General features: G+C 56.5%; 1 protein-coding gene across 1 annotated transcript; it reads left to right on the top strand.

Moving 5' to 3' along the window:
• Positions 1 to 1,606: 1,606 nt before the first annotated feature.
• LOC114599914 (protein-glutamine gamma-glutamyltransferase E-like) lies at positions 1,607 to 16,623 on the top strand. The gene is made up of 14 exons (XM_077929531.1): positions 1,607 to 1,613; positions 2,295 to 2,405; positions 3,431 to 3,604; positions 4,208 to 4,450; positions 6,274 to 6,392; positions 8,266 to 8,394; positions 8,524 to 8,704; positions 8,799 to 8,934; positions 10,519 to 10,622; positions 10,697 to 10,939; positions 12,784 to 13,104; positions 14,320 to 14,477; positions 15,988 to 16,112; positions 16,358 to 16,623. The coding sequence occupies exons 1-14, from the start codon at positions 1,607 to 1,609 to the stop codon at positions 16,515 to 16,517; spliced, it is 2,211 nt and encodes a 736-aa protein (XP_077785657.1). The 3' UTR covers positions 16,518 to 16,623.
• Positions 16,624 to 17,179: the final 556 nt, after the last annotated feature.

The raw sequence follows: 17,179 nt of genomic DNA, 5'->3' as shown, positions 1-17,179 counted from the left end.
ATCGCAGCAGCAGCAGCACAAGGAGTAGGTGCCACGGTGGGAAGCAGGGGCTGCCCCCAGAGGAAGCCAGCCCGAGAGAGGTGGCCCAGGGGCAGCTCACGCCCAACAGGCTGATGGGCATTGTGGGAGTGAGCCTTTGGCCAGATCCAGCCACAGGGCTCTTTCATGCTCTCAGGCGAAATGGGGCAGGGGGAGGTGAAGCTCCCCTGGTGCGTCTGTGGGGCAGGGGGGCTGCGCAGCTCCTTGTCTTCTGTGGCTCTGTAGTGTGGTGGGGAGGCATCAGCCTGAGAGGACAAAGGAAGGTGTGAGGTCTGTTGAGAGATGAGGGAAAAGGGGATGTGATGGAGAGGACCTGAGAGGATGGAAGGTACTCAGGAAGGGCCCCAAGAAGGTCCAGAGCAGATAGAGAAGGGGGGAGCTCAGCACCCCTTGGGGCACCCAGTGGGGTGGGGGAAGGTATGACCCCAGGTTGGCCATGGCCATGTCACCCGTTAGACAAGCCTTGCTGAGAGGTGACGAAGCCACATCTTCCCTCCAGAAGATGACTGGTGCTCTTGTCTCACATCTTCCTAACGGAGTCTTTTTGAATTCCAAGCCTGGAAGACATTCTTGATGCAAAGCAACCCAGGGCCACTGGAGACCTTCGGAGAAGATCAACACTCCACTGGCAAAAGGTACTTCACTTTCCTCAGCCAAAACACAATTTCTAGAAACCTCAGTAAAGCTCATCTGAGGAGAAGGAAAGGCTCCTCCACTGTCTGAGGTACCACCTCAAGCCCAGGAGAAACAAAAATGGGGAGGGGAGAACGTCGATGCCAATGAGGCATTGTGCAAGAGGCCCAAGGGAGCCAGCGGTGGGTTTCTGCAAGAGTCCCTGGGGATGGTCAGCCCCTTCTCAGCCATGGAACTCACTTGGTGGCTTTGGGTCTCTCTCTGGTCAAGCAAGGCTACTGCCAACGCAGCCTAGCAGCCCCTCCTTCCCTCCCTCCCTCTCAGCTGAAGCTGCCTCAAGAGGCTCTTGGAGCAGAACTGTAGATTGGCGAGAGACCCAAAGGGTCATCTAGTCCAACCCCCTGCAATGCTGGAAGCACAGTTACCTTGTGAGGAGCAAATGGGGCCATGCCAGCTTCCTGGGGGAAGGGCAGGAGGCCAAAGGGATGTCCGCACACAGGCAGGAACCCCATTGGGAAATGGGAGGTGGCTGGGCTTGTGCAAGGAAGGAGACGCAGGGCTCTGCCTAATGGAAGGGTGTGGGGAGAGAGGCTCTCTCTTCCTCCTGCAGTTTCTCTCCCTTCCCACCTGTTTCCTCGCCTCTGGGGGTGACTCCTCACCTTGGAATTCCATGTAGGAAGTCCTGCATGTCATCCCTGCGCAAGCAAGTGAATGCACTTCCTCTGAGTAAACAAGGATGCCTTCTCCTCCCACTGGAGAGGAAAATTGCCCTTGCGCTGCCACCGATTATAGGAACTGGCTAATTGCACCTGGGTAGTTTTTAGGGATCAGCGGAAACATCCTCACATCACACCTGGCTCAGCGGACAGCAGGAGAGCGGCGAGGAATGTGCAGTAGGAGCTCCTGGCTGTGCTGAAGAAGACAAGACTCAAGGATGGGAGGTGAGTTTGGGATGGGGGCACCTGCCCCGGCCAGCCCTGCTCTCTGCTCTCTGCCCTGCAGCCTCCATGCTGTGGTCCTTGCTAGGGAGGGAGGGAGGGAGCTTTCTCTTTGGTGGCCTTTGGCTTCTTGCTCTGCTGAGACTGGAGTCCTCAGAAGAGCACAAGGCACCTGTGCATTTGCTGTCTCCCACATCCAAGGGGTCCAGCCCAGCTGCCTGGGGCCTTCCAAGGGAGAGGTGGTGAGTTTCTGGGTGCCAGGAGAAATGGGGTGTTCCTCTTCCCCAGCAGCTTTACCCTTGGGGTGCAAGAGGGCCTTGAAGGTCCCAAGTGATGGCTCTTCCTCTCAAGGTGGCAATCTGCTCTGAGTGGACGGATGCAGTGCATTCTTGAGCATCCTGGAGTTCCTGCACCAGCCTCTTCTTCCATCTCTCCACTTCATGTATTTATGAGTAGAAAATATTAATATATTGCTCTTCATAAATAGCATCTGAGCAGTTTACAACAATCCTCCACCAAAAGCCCATCAGCAGGTAGCCCTTCCAAACCCCTCAGAGTCCTGCTCTGGTTGGCCTCCCACTACAACCCTCCTTGAGGCTCCTTAACCAGTCGTGGGGTGGTGTGTGTGTGTGTGTGTACGTGCGCCTGCCGCTTTGATCTTTGTCCTGATCTGGTCTAACCCAGGTGGGAACTGCAAAACTGAGTACCCAGCACACCCCGCCATTGGCATTAACCTCTGTGAAAGAACTGGGCAGCAAGTGGCGCATGAAGACCCAACAGCCACGTATCCCCAATGTTAGGGCAGGTTCTGCCTGCCTGGCATTTAATGCCTGGAACACCTGAGAGCATTTCCTGGTCTCGCCACAATGGGAGCAACTGAGTCTTTGATCTCCCTCCCTCCCTCCCTTTAATGGTGACTCATCCTTCTCACTTCATCCTTCAGGTTCAGATTTGCCAAGTCTAGAGAGCAAAAACCCCGGAAGCAGCTGCTTCCCGCTCCATCCCCAAAGCACCAGCTGGATTATGGGCAACTCTAGAAGGCTCTCTCTGGACTGGGGCATGGAGACTCAGTCTTGGCACTGACTTCTACCCTGTGCTGTCCTGGTGATGGTGGTGGTGCTGGAAATCCCAAGGAGGCAGGAGCAGCAGCCCCCTCCAGCCCCTCGGCTGGGTGGTCAGGATGTGCCTGAGGAGGACTGCAGGGAGCTGCCTTGGAAAGGGAGTCCCTCAGCTCTGCTGAGCTCCTCTGCACTTGGGTGGCAAGGGCTGCCCGGCGTCAGGGTGTTTTGTCCTTGTTGCAAATCACCTTGTGTGTCTAATGAAGGCAAGGCCTCTTCCTCTTTGATGTCCCTGTCGGGAGACATGCAGCTCCTTCCCTGGCTGGCGCCCACGCCCATGCTGCTTCCTAATCTGTGGTGATTGATTGATGTTATACATCCCGCCCCCCTTCATCACTTTCACACACAATCTTGACTTTTCATTCGATGCTGCCCTCTCCCCTTTTCCTTTTCTGCTGCAGTTTTCATATTTTGTGACATTGATTTAATTGGATATTGTAAGGTGGGTTGAAGAAACTTACCTGGAGAGAGAATGGGATGTAGGTGGGTTACTAAATAGAATGAGGATAGCTGCTCTGGTCAGCATGGATCTTGAACCCTGTCGTGGCCACCCAAGAAGCGGAGCCTGCTTAGGAGAAGGCTTGGAGACGTGAAGGTGGACGAGCGGCAGCTGCGTCTGGCTGGCTGGGGGAGAACAGAGTCAGACCAGGCTCCACTGGCCCAGGCAGGCCCCTTCCAGACTCACCTTATGCTGTTCCACAGATCTGACACCAACACAGCTGAGCTGGCAAATCCCGGCCAATGGCCCGGCCCACCACACCAGTCGCTTTGCCAGCTCAGAGCTGGCTGTACGCCGGGGGCAGGGCTTCTTGCTGACCATCTACTTCAATAGACCCCTTCAGTCCGGGGACAACTTTGCTTTCGTTGTAGAGACAGGTAAGGCCGCCCCCCACTGTTTCCCCCCCCCCGTCCTCCTCCATGGCCAGCTGGCATCACTCGCCTGGGTGCCTCTTGGCCTGATCTCTGGCTGCAGGACAAAAAGGCGCCTCCGGGATGGCACCTCTGCTCCCCTTCGGTCCTTGCGCACCTTTGGCCTCTGCACATGGAAGCGGCAGATCTCCTGGGTCTCTTGCCTGCCAAGACCTTTTTGACCCACCATCCTACCCCTGCATGCAAACATCTCTCTCCCACAAGAAGCTTGTCCATCTTTAAGGTGCTGCCAAAGACCCCTGGCTTGCCCTGTGCAACGTTATGCCCTCCACAGCATTCTCTCTGGTGGGAAGCCAAGATGGCACCACCACCACAGGAGCTGTTCTGTGGCGCGGAAGAGACCGGGTCCAGTGCGGGCGCACACACGCACCAACACTCCTGTCCCAGGAGGTCTGTGCAGTGCCTGCGTCCAGAGGTTGGAATCAGGTTGGCCAGCTGGCTGGATCTTCATGCTGACCAAACCCTTCAGGGAGAACATTGCCGCTTGGGTAGCCTCTCACAGGTATGAGTCGCCTCCAATGACAGCTTTGCCTGTGTTCCCTCTGGCAGGGAGAGCCCCTTCGGAGTCCCAGCACACCCGGGCCGTCTTCCCCGTCTCCAGCGCCCTGACTGGAGGGTCCTGGAGTGCCATGCTCAGCTCCATCAATGGCAACTGCGCCAACTTCACCCTGGCCAGCCCCCCCACCGCTGCCATCGGCCGCTACAAGCTGAGCCTGCAGATGATGTGTGGCAACCAGGCCTATGCCCGCTTCCTGGGGCAGTTTGTCCTGCTCTTTAACCCTTGGTGCCAAGGTAAGATGCTCCTCCTGCCTGCCGCCCTGGGATGGGCCTCTGCCCCACAGGGGTGTTTCTGCTGAGGGTTGCCAGGCAGACAATGCAGTTGGTGCCACGTGACTCCCTTCCGCACCACAGCTTCCCAAGCAAGCAGGCAGGGAATCATAGACTCAGAATTGTAGGGGGCTTTGGGCTTATTTGTAGCTCAAAGCAGAAGCCGTGCACAGACCTCCTCCCCACCCCAGATGTTGGCATCTGGGCAATGAGATGCCTGACCCAGAAGCCCAACTGGGGCACAGCAATGCTCTACTGACCGGCTGGTGATGGACCGGGCTGATGCTGCAAGAGTTTGTAATGGTGGTCCTGGAGACAGAGCCCATCCCCCCCCACACACAGCACATGGGGCCAAGTGTGCTTCACAGCAGCAGCAGCAGGGAGGGAGGAGGCCTCCCCTCTCTCTCCCTCCCTCCCTCCCTCCCTCCCTGCCTCCCAGGGACTCTCCTCCTGTTCTTCTGGTTGCATCACCCAGGGCCTCTGGGCTGCTCATCCATCATCCAGCTGGGCGGTGGAAACTCAGCACTCAGGACTAGCTAAAAATGGGAACGTGGCTGAAAGAAGAAGGGCAAGATCCAGCACAGCTGGGCAGGAGGCCAGATCCCTCTTTGCCCAGAAGAACGTTGGCCCAGTGAGCCTCCCAGAAGCACCTGCAGATCTGACTGCTGCTGCGTCCGACCGAGTCCTGACTTGCCCCCTCCATGCGTCAGCAGAGCAAGCAGCAGCCAGAGCCCTTTGCTACAGCAGCAGCTGCACAGGGGAGCCCCCCCCATTTCCATGGGCCCCTTTCAAGGCCCCCCCCAAGCAGCCTAGTGGTTGCACTACCCCACCCCCAAAGGATAGGGAAGGGGGTAACATGGTCCCACTGGCTTTGCAAGGCCTAGCTGACAGCCCTCCCCTCCTAGGACAGATGCTGGGGGGGGGGGTTGCCTCGAGCCAGGCCAAATCCCTGGCCTTGGAGGGCCCTGGAACTTGCCCACGCCAGGCTGGGAGACCCCAGAGGATGCCAGGTTTTTCTTGGAAGGGAGCCAAGGGCTAGGAAATCCCTTGCTGCAAAACGGCCGGCTTGGGAAGCTCCATGGCAGCTCCTTCTTTTGGCCCAAGGAGGCAGGAGCAATGATGGGGCTCAGCAAAAAAGCTCCTTGTGGGGCAGGTACATGGCAGGGAGGGGGCTCCCCTCTCACTGCCCAAGCAGAGCAGAGCAGGATGTGACCCTTTTGCCCAGGCTCCTTTGCACTGCTCAACTGGAAAGCTCTCCCTCTCAGTTGTCAAGACGAGTGTCCCCCTCCCCTGGGGCAGGGTCTCTGACCTTCAGGGTCACAGCCATGGTCTGCAGTGTCTATGCCAGAACCACAAAATAATAAAACTGTATTGTTGGAACAGACCGCAAGGGTCTACTAGTCCAACCCTCCGCAATGCAGAAGAACAGTCAGAGCATCCGACTACCACCTTCCCAAGGAGTCTGTTCCACTCTTGAATAGCTCTTACCCCCAGAAAGTTCTTCTTAATGTTTTTTCTGGAATCTCCTCTCTTGCAATCCAGCTCTTTCATAAACTTACATTTGCAAGGATGTTCTATTCAGCAAAGTAATTATTTTCCAAGCAACTGTTGCCCAGCACACACCAGAGGGAAACTGATTTATATGATCAAGTTCTAATTTTAGAGCAAAGCTGCAGGCCCCCAAAGACATTTGAGGGGGGCATTTACCCCTTGCCCCTTGGTTGTTCAAAGTCCAATCCAGCTTTACTTGAAGCACCCACTGCCAACCTCTTGCCTCCGCCCAACAGGAGACCTTGTCTACATGGCAGATGAAAGCGAGAGGCAAGAATACGTTCTGAACGAAAATGGGATCATCTTCGTGGGAAACGCCAACTATATCGAAGCGCGAGGATGGTACTACGGGCAGGTCAGTGTTAAGGTCTTGCTCCTGGCCTTCAAAGCACCAGCTCTGCTGCTGGCCCTATATCTCTGGGCTATGGGGCTGTGGCCCTATATCTCTGGGATTGGGGTTCCACCGCCCCTGCCAGGGGGACAGCAGCGGTGCCCTTGTAGCCTTAAGATGGAGAGGTGGCCAGGAGAGGAAGTGATGGTAAGGGAGGGGAGGCAGCATTTTCCTCTGCCTGGATCCTCAGAGCGATGGAAACATTCATGGGAGGATAAGCAGGGCAAGTAGTCCTGGGAAATGGGGTCATGGGGAGGTTGAGGAGAGCAGCTTCCTAGGCCATTGCTGTATGGCTGCACAGTCACCGTCGAGTGGGATGAGCCTTAATAGGTAGGAGAAGATATATTAATTGTAATTTATCCATCTAGGCACCCACGTGTGTGGGTTGAACAGGGTTTCAAAATATTCTTCTTCTTTGGCAGTAGCCAAGTAAGATTGTCTTCCATGAACACGGTCTTAACAGTGTGTCCGTAGGTGACTGTGGAGGCCAATTCTAGATCCACATGTCCTTCCACAGTGGGGACGTAGGTTTCTGGGTGGGAGTTGATCATGGTGATGGTTTGCCAAGCGTGCCTTCTTCTTAGCATGTTTCTCCCTTGCGTCCTGAGTTCGAGTGTCTTCAAAGCCCAATGACACCTTTGGTAAAGGCTGTTCTCCAACTGGAGCGCTCATGGGCCATTGTTTCCCAGTTGTCAGTGTTTATACTACTTTTTTAAAGATTTGCAGTGAGACAGTCTTTAAACCTCTTTTGTTAACCACCAACATTACGCTTTCCATTTTTAAGCAAAATCACCCCATGTGTGGCAGAAAATGTAAAAACATAGGAATTATAATAAATCAAATCAATTAGGCTGCAGAACCTTGCTTTGAGCAAGTCCAGCTATGAAGTAAGCTGGCTCCCCTTTCTTACCCTGCTTAATAAAGAACCAGGCAACAGCTTGGAAGGCAAACTTAATAATAAGATTCACTTACTTTAGACAGGCATTGGTTCACAGCAACAGGAGCAGTAAAGACTATGCAAGGAAGTCACTTCTATTTACTTTTCTGAGCTGGAGCAAGGGAGGCAGGTCTCCACCCATTGCTGGTCAAAGGGAGAGAGAGAGAGGAGCAGGGAGAGGAGGGGAAATGACATCACACAAAGCCCTCTCTACCAATTGCATTTCTATGGTCTTGGTCCTTAGCTGTCAGCAATAGAGCTCTGTAGTCTTAGCCCCTTCTCCCGCCAGCTAGCAGGAACCTGCACTTTTTAGGTTGGGCTGCCAATTTCACACCTGCTGAAGGTTGTCCACATGTTCTGTGACTGTGTGTGTAGCCCAAACTAGAGAGTGCATTGCATGATGGAAGGGAGTGGTTCCTGCCACCACCAGGAGCAGAACAAGACAAGGCTCTCTTGGGGTCAGCATTCTCGGGTATTCCCTCCCAGTGTCAGGGGCTGAAGGGAGAAAAGAGGGAGGCAGCCACTGAGGCCAGCTCCCTCTGTGCCCCATGGCATGGAGATGGTGCTGCTCAGAGGATGCTGGGCTGAGGCCTGAGATTATCTGCATCACAGAGAATGAGCAGAGGAGCGGCAGGTGCTCCTGCTGGCTGCGGAGCCCTGGGGGTCCCCACTTGCCCTGGAGCCAGTTGGTACTTCTGCATCTTCATGTGCATAAGAAGACCCTCTGGTTCTAACTTGCCCTGGTCTGAGGGCCCATGTTTCCCTCTCCACCTCTTGCCCCAACTGGAGTGCACCTTGGCTGGGTGCTGATCGGACCCTGGGTGACTGCGCGCATTTGTCTGTGTGTGGATGCTCCTCTGCTTCCTGGCGCTTTAGAGGACCTTCCTTTCTGCCTTGCAGTTCCAAGATAACATGCTCAACCTGGCCCTGATGCTGCTGGATCTGAGCCTCTACCATCGCCAGGACCCAGGTGGGGACACCTCGCGCAGGAGCGACCCTCGCTACGTGGGCCGGGTGATCAGCTCCATGGTAAGCGCAAGCCCTCTGCCACTTGATCCCAGGCGGGGTGAGATCCTTCAGGGAGCCTGAAAGCCCTCCCCAGCTCCCAGGCCCCCCTCACCCGCCTGCTCCTCCCGTTCCGCCTCCCTGGCGCTTTAGGTCAACGGGAACGACAACGACAACGGGGTGCTGGAGGGCAAGTGGAGCGAGGAGTTTGCCAACCACGAGAACCCCTCTCGGTGGGACGGCAGCGTGGCCATCCTCAGAAAGTGGGCGCAGGACAACTTCCGGCCGGTCCAGTACGGCCAGTGCTGGGTCTTCGCCGGGGTGGGCGGCACAGGTAGGCTTCTGGTGGCAAAGGGGAGGAAGAAATGGGGGTCGGGGGCGCCGAGCAGAGCCCAGACCCACCGGCCCCTCTCTCCTCTCTTTCGCAGTCCTGAGGTGCCTGGGCATCCCGACCCGCTTGGTCACCAACTTCAATTCCGCCCACGACGCAGACACGAACTTCAGCATCGACAAATACTACGACCCCTCTGGGAAGAGCATCAAGAGGGGACAAGACTCCGTTTGGTAAATGCGCCTCTGGTGGGCGGGGAGGGGGGGGCCCTTCGGATGCTCGACCCCAGGATTCCCTTCAGAGAATCACAGAACTGCAGAGTGAGAGGGGACCCTGAGGGTCATCTGTTCCAACCCTCCGCAATGCAGGAATCTCAACTAAAGGGCCCCCCACCGGGGGCCAGCCTTGCCAGGCCCTGGAGACAGACAACGGATACCTGGGGTTTCTCTCCATTTCTCACATTTCCAATCTTAAACTCAATTCTCCACCACCTTCATGGGAAGTTTCAAAGGAGGAGTTGGGTAGCCACCTGTCAGAGATGCTTTAGCTGAGGTTCCTGCATTGCTGGGGAGTGGGTTGGTCTAGATGACCCTTAGGATCCCTTCCAACTCTACACTTCTATGAGTCTATTCATGTCTGTGTTTGGCTCTGGGGATCAGCCCCCTACAGACAATGGAACTGTCAGAGGAATGCCAGATCTTGGGCCAGGATTCTGGCACAGCCCAACGTGGCCCTCCTCAGCCTGGGCTCCCGTCCGGGGGGCGGGGACTGTTCTGGCCCAGGGGCCATTTCTCCCTCCCCAGCTCTTCGGGGAAGAGGAGTCACTTTCCCAGGAGAGCTGGAAGGTGGAGGGAGCCAAGGCAAACACCTGCCCCTTGGGCAATGCTGCTCACCGTCCTGTTTGCAGAGGCAGTTATGGCTCAGGGAGACCTCTTCGCTCATCCAGTCCAAGACCAACAAGGGCAGAGCCCAGGTCACTCGGCTTGGCTAGGCAGCCCGTTATCATGCCAGGAGCAGCCATTGGTTTCATTCATCCCCATGTCTTTGCCCTGCTTCTTTGTCTGTTTGGGGGACCCTTATGATAGCTAAATAGGACTCCATTATAAAGCCATATTAAAACATGGGAGGGGGAATAAACATCATGTTTACCAATAAGAACCAACCAGCCAGGAAATATTCCCCCTAAAGGTCCCAGGGGACCCATTGCTGACCAGTTTGAGCAGATTTGGCCAGAAGCCCCCGGACAGGACCTCCCTGCCTGCCTTTCTGCCTCTGGGCGCTGGGGGGGGGGGGCAGTGTCGTCTTTGAGGAGCCAACTCCCAGGGGCCGAGATCCCTTCAGCCACCCTAGAACATATGGCATTGCCATTCAAATGGTGTCCACGAACCGCCTCTTGTGATAATGTGGGGAAGGGCTTACTTGCCCCCCCCATATTTTATTCAAGTTGTCACCCCTGCCACCCCCCCCCTCCTTGTGAGCTCAGCCCCTTGGCTTGCCATCTGTGCATGAGGCTCGTGTTGTATAGAAGCTGCGGGGGGAGAGCCCTGGCTCTGCCTCGTGCCGCCCCCTCTTCAGGCGAGCCTCCAGCGCCTTCAGGGGAAGGGACACAGCTCAGCAGGGCCAAAGCCTCTGCCTCACATGCAGCAGGTGCCCAGTTCAATCCCCAGCACCTCCAGGGCGGGCAGGAGAGAACCTGGCCTGAAACCCGGGAGAGCTGCTGCCAGGAAGTGTGGACAGTGCTGAGCTAGATGAGCCAGTGGTGTGACTCTGAATGAGGCAGCTTCCCATCTCCTCCTCTGTTCCTTCCCCCCCTTCAGGGATTACCATGTCTGGAATGAATGCTGGTTCACTCGGAGGGATCTGGGGAATGCCTACTGCGGGTGGCAGGTGGTAGACGGAACCCCCCAGGAGAAAAGCCAAGGTAAGGCCCTCTCCTGCCCCCACCCCACCCTGGTCGCCCTCCAGAGCAGCTGCTGCATCCCACTTTCCTTCCAGGGATCTACCAGTGTGGACCAGCCTCTGTCCTGGCTGTCAAGCAAGGAGACGTGCGGCTGAACTACGACACGGGATTCGTCTTCTCCGAGGTGAATGCCGATATCAACCGATGGGTCATCTATCCCGACGGGAGGCAAGTCAGGGTCTATTGCGACACGACGTCCATCGGCAGCCACATCAGCACCAAAGCCGTGGGCAGCAACTATCGGGTGGACATCACCAACAACTACAAGTACCCAGAAGGTGAGTCCCCTTCCCTCCTGGAGCAGCCCCTTCTGGCTGGCTTTCCCCCTTTCCCCCTTTCTGATCTCAGGGGACACACTAGGCGGACCGGCCAGGCCAGCACAGAGGCCACCAAAGTAGCATACAGGTGGTCTCTCCAAACTGGGTGGCAGAATGGCAGGTTCAACGGAGTATCAATAAGGACAAATCGATGCAGGGTGGGACAACTTGTCATCAGCTGTGACCCCCCAGGATGCAAACTTTGCCATTGTACTAGAAAGCAAGACCAAAGCAAGAACTTAAAACTACCTTGCTGAAGCAGCCCTCCAAAAGGGGGGCACCTAGTCCAAATAGCCAAGCCGATGCCCCATGGGAAACCCCCAAGCAGGAGCTGAGCACAAGAGCCCCGTCCTCCCCCCTCCTGGGGGTCCCAGCAGCCAGTCAGGGCCAGTAGGACCACCTTTGTGGAGGGGCCGGATCCTGCCGGTCTGAAGGAGGCCCCAGTTCTTGACCGTGGAGCAAAAGACAAGCAGGAGATGCACAGCAGGTGTGTAAAATTATGAATAGAGAGAACAGAGGGGAGTCTGTCTGCCTCGTGCCAGCCCCCCACCCTCCCCCCGCAATCCCTTTCCCTTCTAGAACAGAGAAAAGAGCAATCATAGCGGAGGTGGCGAAACTCCCAGGGAGGAGGGGGTCTGTCAGTGGCCATGACGAGGAGGCGCAAAATGGAGACTCCATGCTCAGCGGGAGAAGACTTCTGCATACCAGATAGTCACGCAACAACACGGGGGTTCAGCCCTTCCGGGAAGGTGCATTTGGTTGGCCACAGCTGGAGGCAGAATGAGGGGCTGGGAGAGCCCACAGAGGCACCTGCACCCTTGGCCGCTCCCCCCGCCAGAAGGCCAGGGAGTGTTTGGGACACCCGCTGGCAGAGGCTCTTCCCCCGTCCCACATGGAAACCTTCCTGCCTGTGCTCTGCCTGCCTTCCCTCAGTCTCAGGATTTCTGGCTGGAAGCAGCATTTGGGAAGGAAGGAAGCACATGCTGTGTGCGCAGAAGGTGCTGCTGCTGGTCCTTGGCACTGGAGAGAACAGCTGGGGATCCTGAGGCGCCCCCCCACGCCCCTCCCCGAGGCCCCCTGTGGGTGCCAGCAGAGCCAACCGCCCTGTGCTGGGCTTTAACTCTGCAGAAGGCGACTTCTGGGGCTCTGCGTCCCTCTCTGCATTCACAGCACCCCATACGTCCTCAGGCACACCCGCCCTCCCTGCCGCGGTGCAGCTGCTGCCTGGACTCTGGAATGCGCTCCGTGCACATTCTCCTGGGATGAGGAGCCCCAGCCCTTGGCTCCTGGCCCAGCTCCACGTGCTGGAAACCTGCCAGCGCTCCTTGGGCTTCTGCCAGATGATCACTCCCACCCTCACCTGTGTCCGTTGGACATCCTAAAGCAGCCCGTGTAGGAGCTCTGGAAGGTGCTCTGTTCTGAGTTAGACCACTAGTCCACCTTAAGAGCATCAGAAGAGGGGCCACCTAGATACTCTCACAATAGGATGAACAAGCTTTTTATTTTTTGGCCAGTCAATTGGTCAACTGCTTTCAACTGCTCAAAGGGCCAGTGCTATTTGTCTCCCACTCGCCCGCCCAGCTAGACTAGGGAGGCTATGTGCAGCAGGAAGCACCAGCCGAGTCAGGTCATTTCCCGCAACGCCATTCCTGCAGGTGTTCCTTCCATGTGTGCTGGCAGAAAAGGGGCACAGCAGGTGGGCAGTGTGTCAGACTAGACCTAAAGATCTGGAGGTGAGCTGGAGGCCTGCATTTGGCAGGGGGGCTTGGAACTGGAGGCTGACCACTCCCTTCCTTTCCTTGCAGGCTCTGCCGAGGAGAGAAACATCTACCGCAAGGCCTGCTCCCAGATGTATGGGTCCACGCCCAGCGAGAGCCGCATGAGCACCACCGACGACGCCTCCGCCTCCGAACTCATCACGCACCCCGGGCTCTTTGGGAAGTTCAAGCTGGCCCAGCCGCCCATCCTTGGCAAGGACATCAACCTCATCCTCACCCTGGCCAACTTGGCCCCGGAGCCCAAGACCATAACCGTCAACCTGAGCGTCTCGAGTGTCCTGTACACCCGGACGGCCATCAGAGAGATCCTGAAGGAAGTGATGACTGTCAGCCTTGGCAACAAGGAAGGTAAGTGGCCTCCCCTGCTCCGCGTCTCAAAGCCCTTCCAGGCAGGCAGGGAGAACAGGGGTTCTCTGCTGGGTGGATCTACACAGCTTCTGCTGCCACCCAGGAGTGGAACTGACTGGGCTGCCCTTTGCGGGCACAGGGACCCCCACCCGCTCCACCTTCTGGCACCCCCACCCCACTCTGCAATGGTCCCCGGGGGCTTCCAGACACGAGGCTCTTGCAAGGCTCCCCCTAGAGGCAGCTGCGGAGAAATGCAGCCCAGCAGTAGAAATGCTGTGCAGGGCCCATCATGAGACCAGGGCCAAGAGCAGGTCTCCGGGCAGGAGCACCCACAGCCCCCCTGTCAAAGCCAGAGCCCCCTGGACCAGGTGGGGGGTGGTCCTCTGAGGCCCAGGCCTCCAAGCAGCACCGTCAGGGAGCCAGCAAAGGAAGGAAGCCCAGCCCAGGTGAGTCTGTACCTGCCCTCGGGGTCCGGAGTGGAGCAGGGAAGGGAAGCCAGCACAGGAAGGCAATGGCAGGGGCCAACTGGAGCAGCATGTCTGGAGGGAGCCCCAGCGCATGGGCCGCCCCCCCCCCCCAGCCGAGGAGGGCCAAGGCAGGCTGCTCTCACTTGGCAAGCTGGAGAGCTAAATTGGAGGCCCAGGATTTGTTTGTTTGCTTGTCTTGTCCATTTAAAAGCATTTATAAATCACTTGATGTTTCAAAATATCTAAGCGGTCTGCAATTTTTTAAAATAAAATAAACTAAGCAGTATCGTTAAATCAAAAATGCAGTCTGAACTCTATAAAGCATAGAAGATCTTAGAAAGACAAACGAGATAGGGATTTGAGGTGTTGGGAGCCATAAACAAGGGTCTCGCTTTGTAGGTCAGGCAAAGAGGTCAGTCTTCAGCCGGCTGAGGGTTATGCTCCAAGCTCTGGCCTTCCAGCCAAGGGGGTCCTGGCTGGGAATGTTCTGCCCTTTGGGGGCTCCCAAGGGAGGAGGAGGAGGAGGAGGAGGGATGTCCTCCAAGCTGCTTCTCTCTGGAAGCTGCACCGTCCGCTGCAGAGGCGGCCCTGGAAAAGGGGCGGGAAGAGTTGTGGTCATCGCTGGGCTGAATCCATGGAGCAGGACCTCCCCTCTTGCAAGGAACAAGTTCAGGGGGCAGGAGGCTGGGTGGTGGTGGGTTGCCTCTGAGGAAAGGATCCTGACTCCCCCCACCCCTCTGCCTTTCAGAGAAGCACCTCCCACTGCGGATCACGTACGGCCACTATGGGGCATCCCTGACGGACGACAAGAAGCTCTTGGTCACGGCCTTATGTGACGTTGTGGACGGCGTGAAGCTGCTGGTGGAGAAGGCCATCACCCTGGAGACCCAGAACGTCTCCATCACGGTAAGGAGCCCCTTTGCACTCAAGGGCTGCAGCCAAGAAGGAATGCCCCACTCCCTGCTGGTCCCCCATCCTGGAACCGCAGCCCCCCACCCACAAGTGATTTTATTTTATTTTATTATTTTTTTACAGTACTTTTTTATTTTCAATGTAGAATCATAACAAAAATTACAGACATTAAGTCCAAAATAGTACTATACAAACAAAAGAGAACGAAACATACAAAAAAGAGAAAGAAAAAAAGCAAAGGAAACAAAACAAAAACGAAAAAGCATACATCTACAGTAAAAAACCATATCTCATGACATACATATACACATATTGACTTCCTTCCTTTGTTCTAAGACCTCAAAAAAATTACTCTTACTGTATTGTTGTGTCTAATGTAGATTACTTCCATCTTTGTACTTTTTTTTTTACACCCACAAGTGATTTTAATCACTGCTGCTGCTGCTGCTGAGGCTAACTTGATGGTGGGAAGATTGAGGACAGATGAAAGAAAGTCCTCCTTCTTGTAGTGAGGAGTTAAACTGTGGAACTCCCTCCCACTTGAGGCAGGGATGGCTTTGGAAGAGGATGGGACAAACTATTGGAGGATGAGGGGGCAACTGAGGGCTACCAGTCAAGATGGCTCTGCCCGCCCTCCACAGTTGGAGGCAGCAATGCTTCCGAATCCCAGGTGCTGGAGACTGCGGGGGGGGGGGAGGGGGAGAGGGGCTCCTGCGCCCGGGTCCTGCCTGCAGGGCTCCCAGTAGAGGCATCTGGTTGGCTCCTGTGAGAAGAGGATGCTGGAATGGATGGGCCACTGGCCTGATCCACTTCTTCTGATGTTCATATGGCAATGAAGATGCAAGTCCAAGTTGAGAGGCTTCTTCTAGCCTCAAGACCCCAAATAAGAGGGGCTGAGTTTGGAGCCACATCAGCACAGACCCTGTCCTTGGGCAAGGGGAGGGGGCAGCCAGTCCCCTGTCTCCCCTCATCTGGCCCCAGGTCCATACTGCAGTACCTGCAAACCCTGCCTCACCTCCCCATCCTGGTTCAGCCCTGTTGCATCATGGGGTGCCATCCCAGAATGCAACAGCTCATAAGGGAGCTTGGGGAGGAGGTGGTGAGCCCCAAAGGGTTAATGATGCAGCCTGACTATCCCAAGGCAGCTGCCTCCCAGTTGGCATTCAGGGCCAAGCTGGATGCCCCCTTGCGGGGCTGTTGGGTTCCCCCTGCAACTGGATCATGGGGGGACGGGGAGAGCTCAACCCTTTGCTCCTGCTGAGATCCTGATCCAATCCTGTTTACAAGGATTCCAAGGCCTAAATAGGTACAGCGTTTGACCGCATTTGAAAGAAGGGGGGGGGCTCTGGAGAGGTGGTGGCTGTGCCTGAGGAGGGGGTCCTGGCTCAGCAAGCCCCCTGGGTCTGGGGCTCTGCTTGGAATGAGGGAGCCCTGCGCCTGCCAGGATAAGTGCTGGTGCAGAGTGCGTTCCCAGAGACTGAGCAGCTCCTCTCCTTGGCTGCAGGCCCCTCCAAGCGTTGTAGCCAACAAACCGGCCACCGTGGAGATCTTCTACGCCAACCCTCTCCCAGAGCCAGTGGACAACTGTGTGCTGCTGGTGACACTGATGGGCCAAGCGGTCAAGATCAAGTAAGTTTGGCAGGGGGAGGAGCAACCAGCAAGTGGGAGGAGCTTGGCTGGCCCACTCTCCTGCCTGGCAAGGGGAAGGCGAGGAGATGTCCCACCCAAGCGACTCCTCTGAGAAGCCAAGCCAGCTGCAGATGGAGCGAGTTCAGCCGTGGCCCTGTGGAGGACGCAACCCCTGCAGGCCTCTGGCTGGTCACTCCAGGGCTGCGTCCTTGCATGTGTGTGTGACTCTCTCTCTCTCCCTTCAGTGTGGCAGCGCTGGCACCTGGAGAGAAGTCCAAAATCTTCTTCGAGTTCACCCCACGCAGCGCGGGGGCCATGCAGCTCCACGTCGACTTCTCCTGCAACAAGTTCCAGCACATCAAGGGCTTTGTGCTCATGAACGTGGCCCCGGCCGGGTCCATGTGATCCGGGGCAAGGGGCTGCGGTGGTGAAAGGGTGTGTGTGTGACTGTCCTGTTCCTGCACGATGATTAAAAGCTTTTTCCCCAGGCAGAAAAGTGGCAGCATTTCTTCTAGGGGGCTGTGGATGGCTAATGCACATCTCATGGGTGGGGTGGGGACCGTCTCCTGCTCCTTCAGTCATCAAATTATAGATTTGGAAGGGGTCTCAAGGGTCATCCAGTCCAAGCCCCGCAATGCCAGAATCTCCACTAAAGCATCCCTGACAGATGGCCAGCCAACCTCTGCTTAGCAGCCTCCAAGGCAGGAGAGGCCACCACCTTCCAGGGCTCTTGCCCTCTTCCTGATGATGAGTTGGAGTCTCCTTTCTTGCCATTTGTATCCCTTGGTTCTGGTCCTCCCCTCTGGAGCAGCAGGAAACAAGCTTGCTCCATCCTCCACATGACAGCTCTTCCTCCTCCTCCTCCTCCTCCTCCTCCTCCTCCTCCTCTTGTAGGGATCTTTGGGCAGACTGGTATGCTCTGATGTGCTCAGAAACTGGGTCAAATTGCACCACTTGGGCCTCTCCAAGGCACAGAACCACCTCCTAGCAAATGGTCAGCTAAGAAGGCGCGCTAGGTGCCTCTTGCAAAATCTGCTTGGTCACGGGGAGGAGGGGGCAGGGGGCAT

This window comes from Podarcis muralis, chromosome 5 (assembly GCF_964188315.1).
Source record: "Podarcis muralis chromosome 5, rPodMur119.hap1.1, whole genome shotgun sequence".
Taxonomy (NCBI): Eukaryota; Metazoa; Chordata; class Lepidosauria; order Squamata; family Lacertidae; genus Podarcis; species Podarcis muralis.
Note: the sequence above shows the minus strand (reverse complement) of the source record. Positions and strands in the feature narration are given on the sequence as shown.

Bases quoted from the DNA above. Each gene is read 5' to 3' on its own strand.
- LOC114599914 (XM_077929531.1), top strand. The intron at 2,406-3,430 runs GTTAGGGCAGGT...GCTGTTCCACAG, and splicing joins AACAGCCACGTATCCCCAAT to ATCTGACACCAACACAGCTG. The intron at 10,623-10,696 runs GTAAGGCCCTCT...CTTTCCTTCCAG, and splicing joins CCCCCAGGAGAAAAGCCAAG to GGATCTACCAGTGTGGACCA.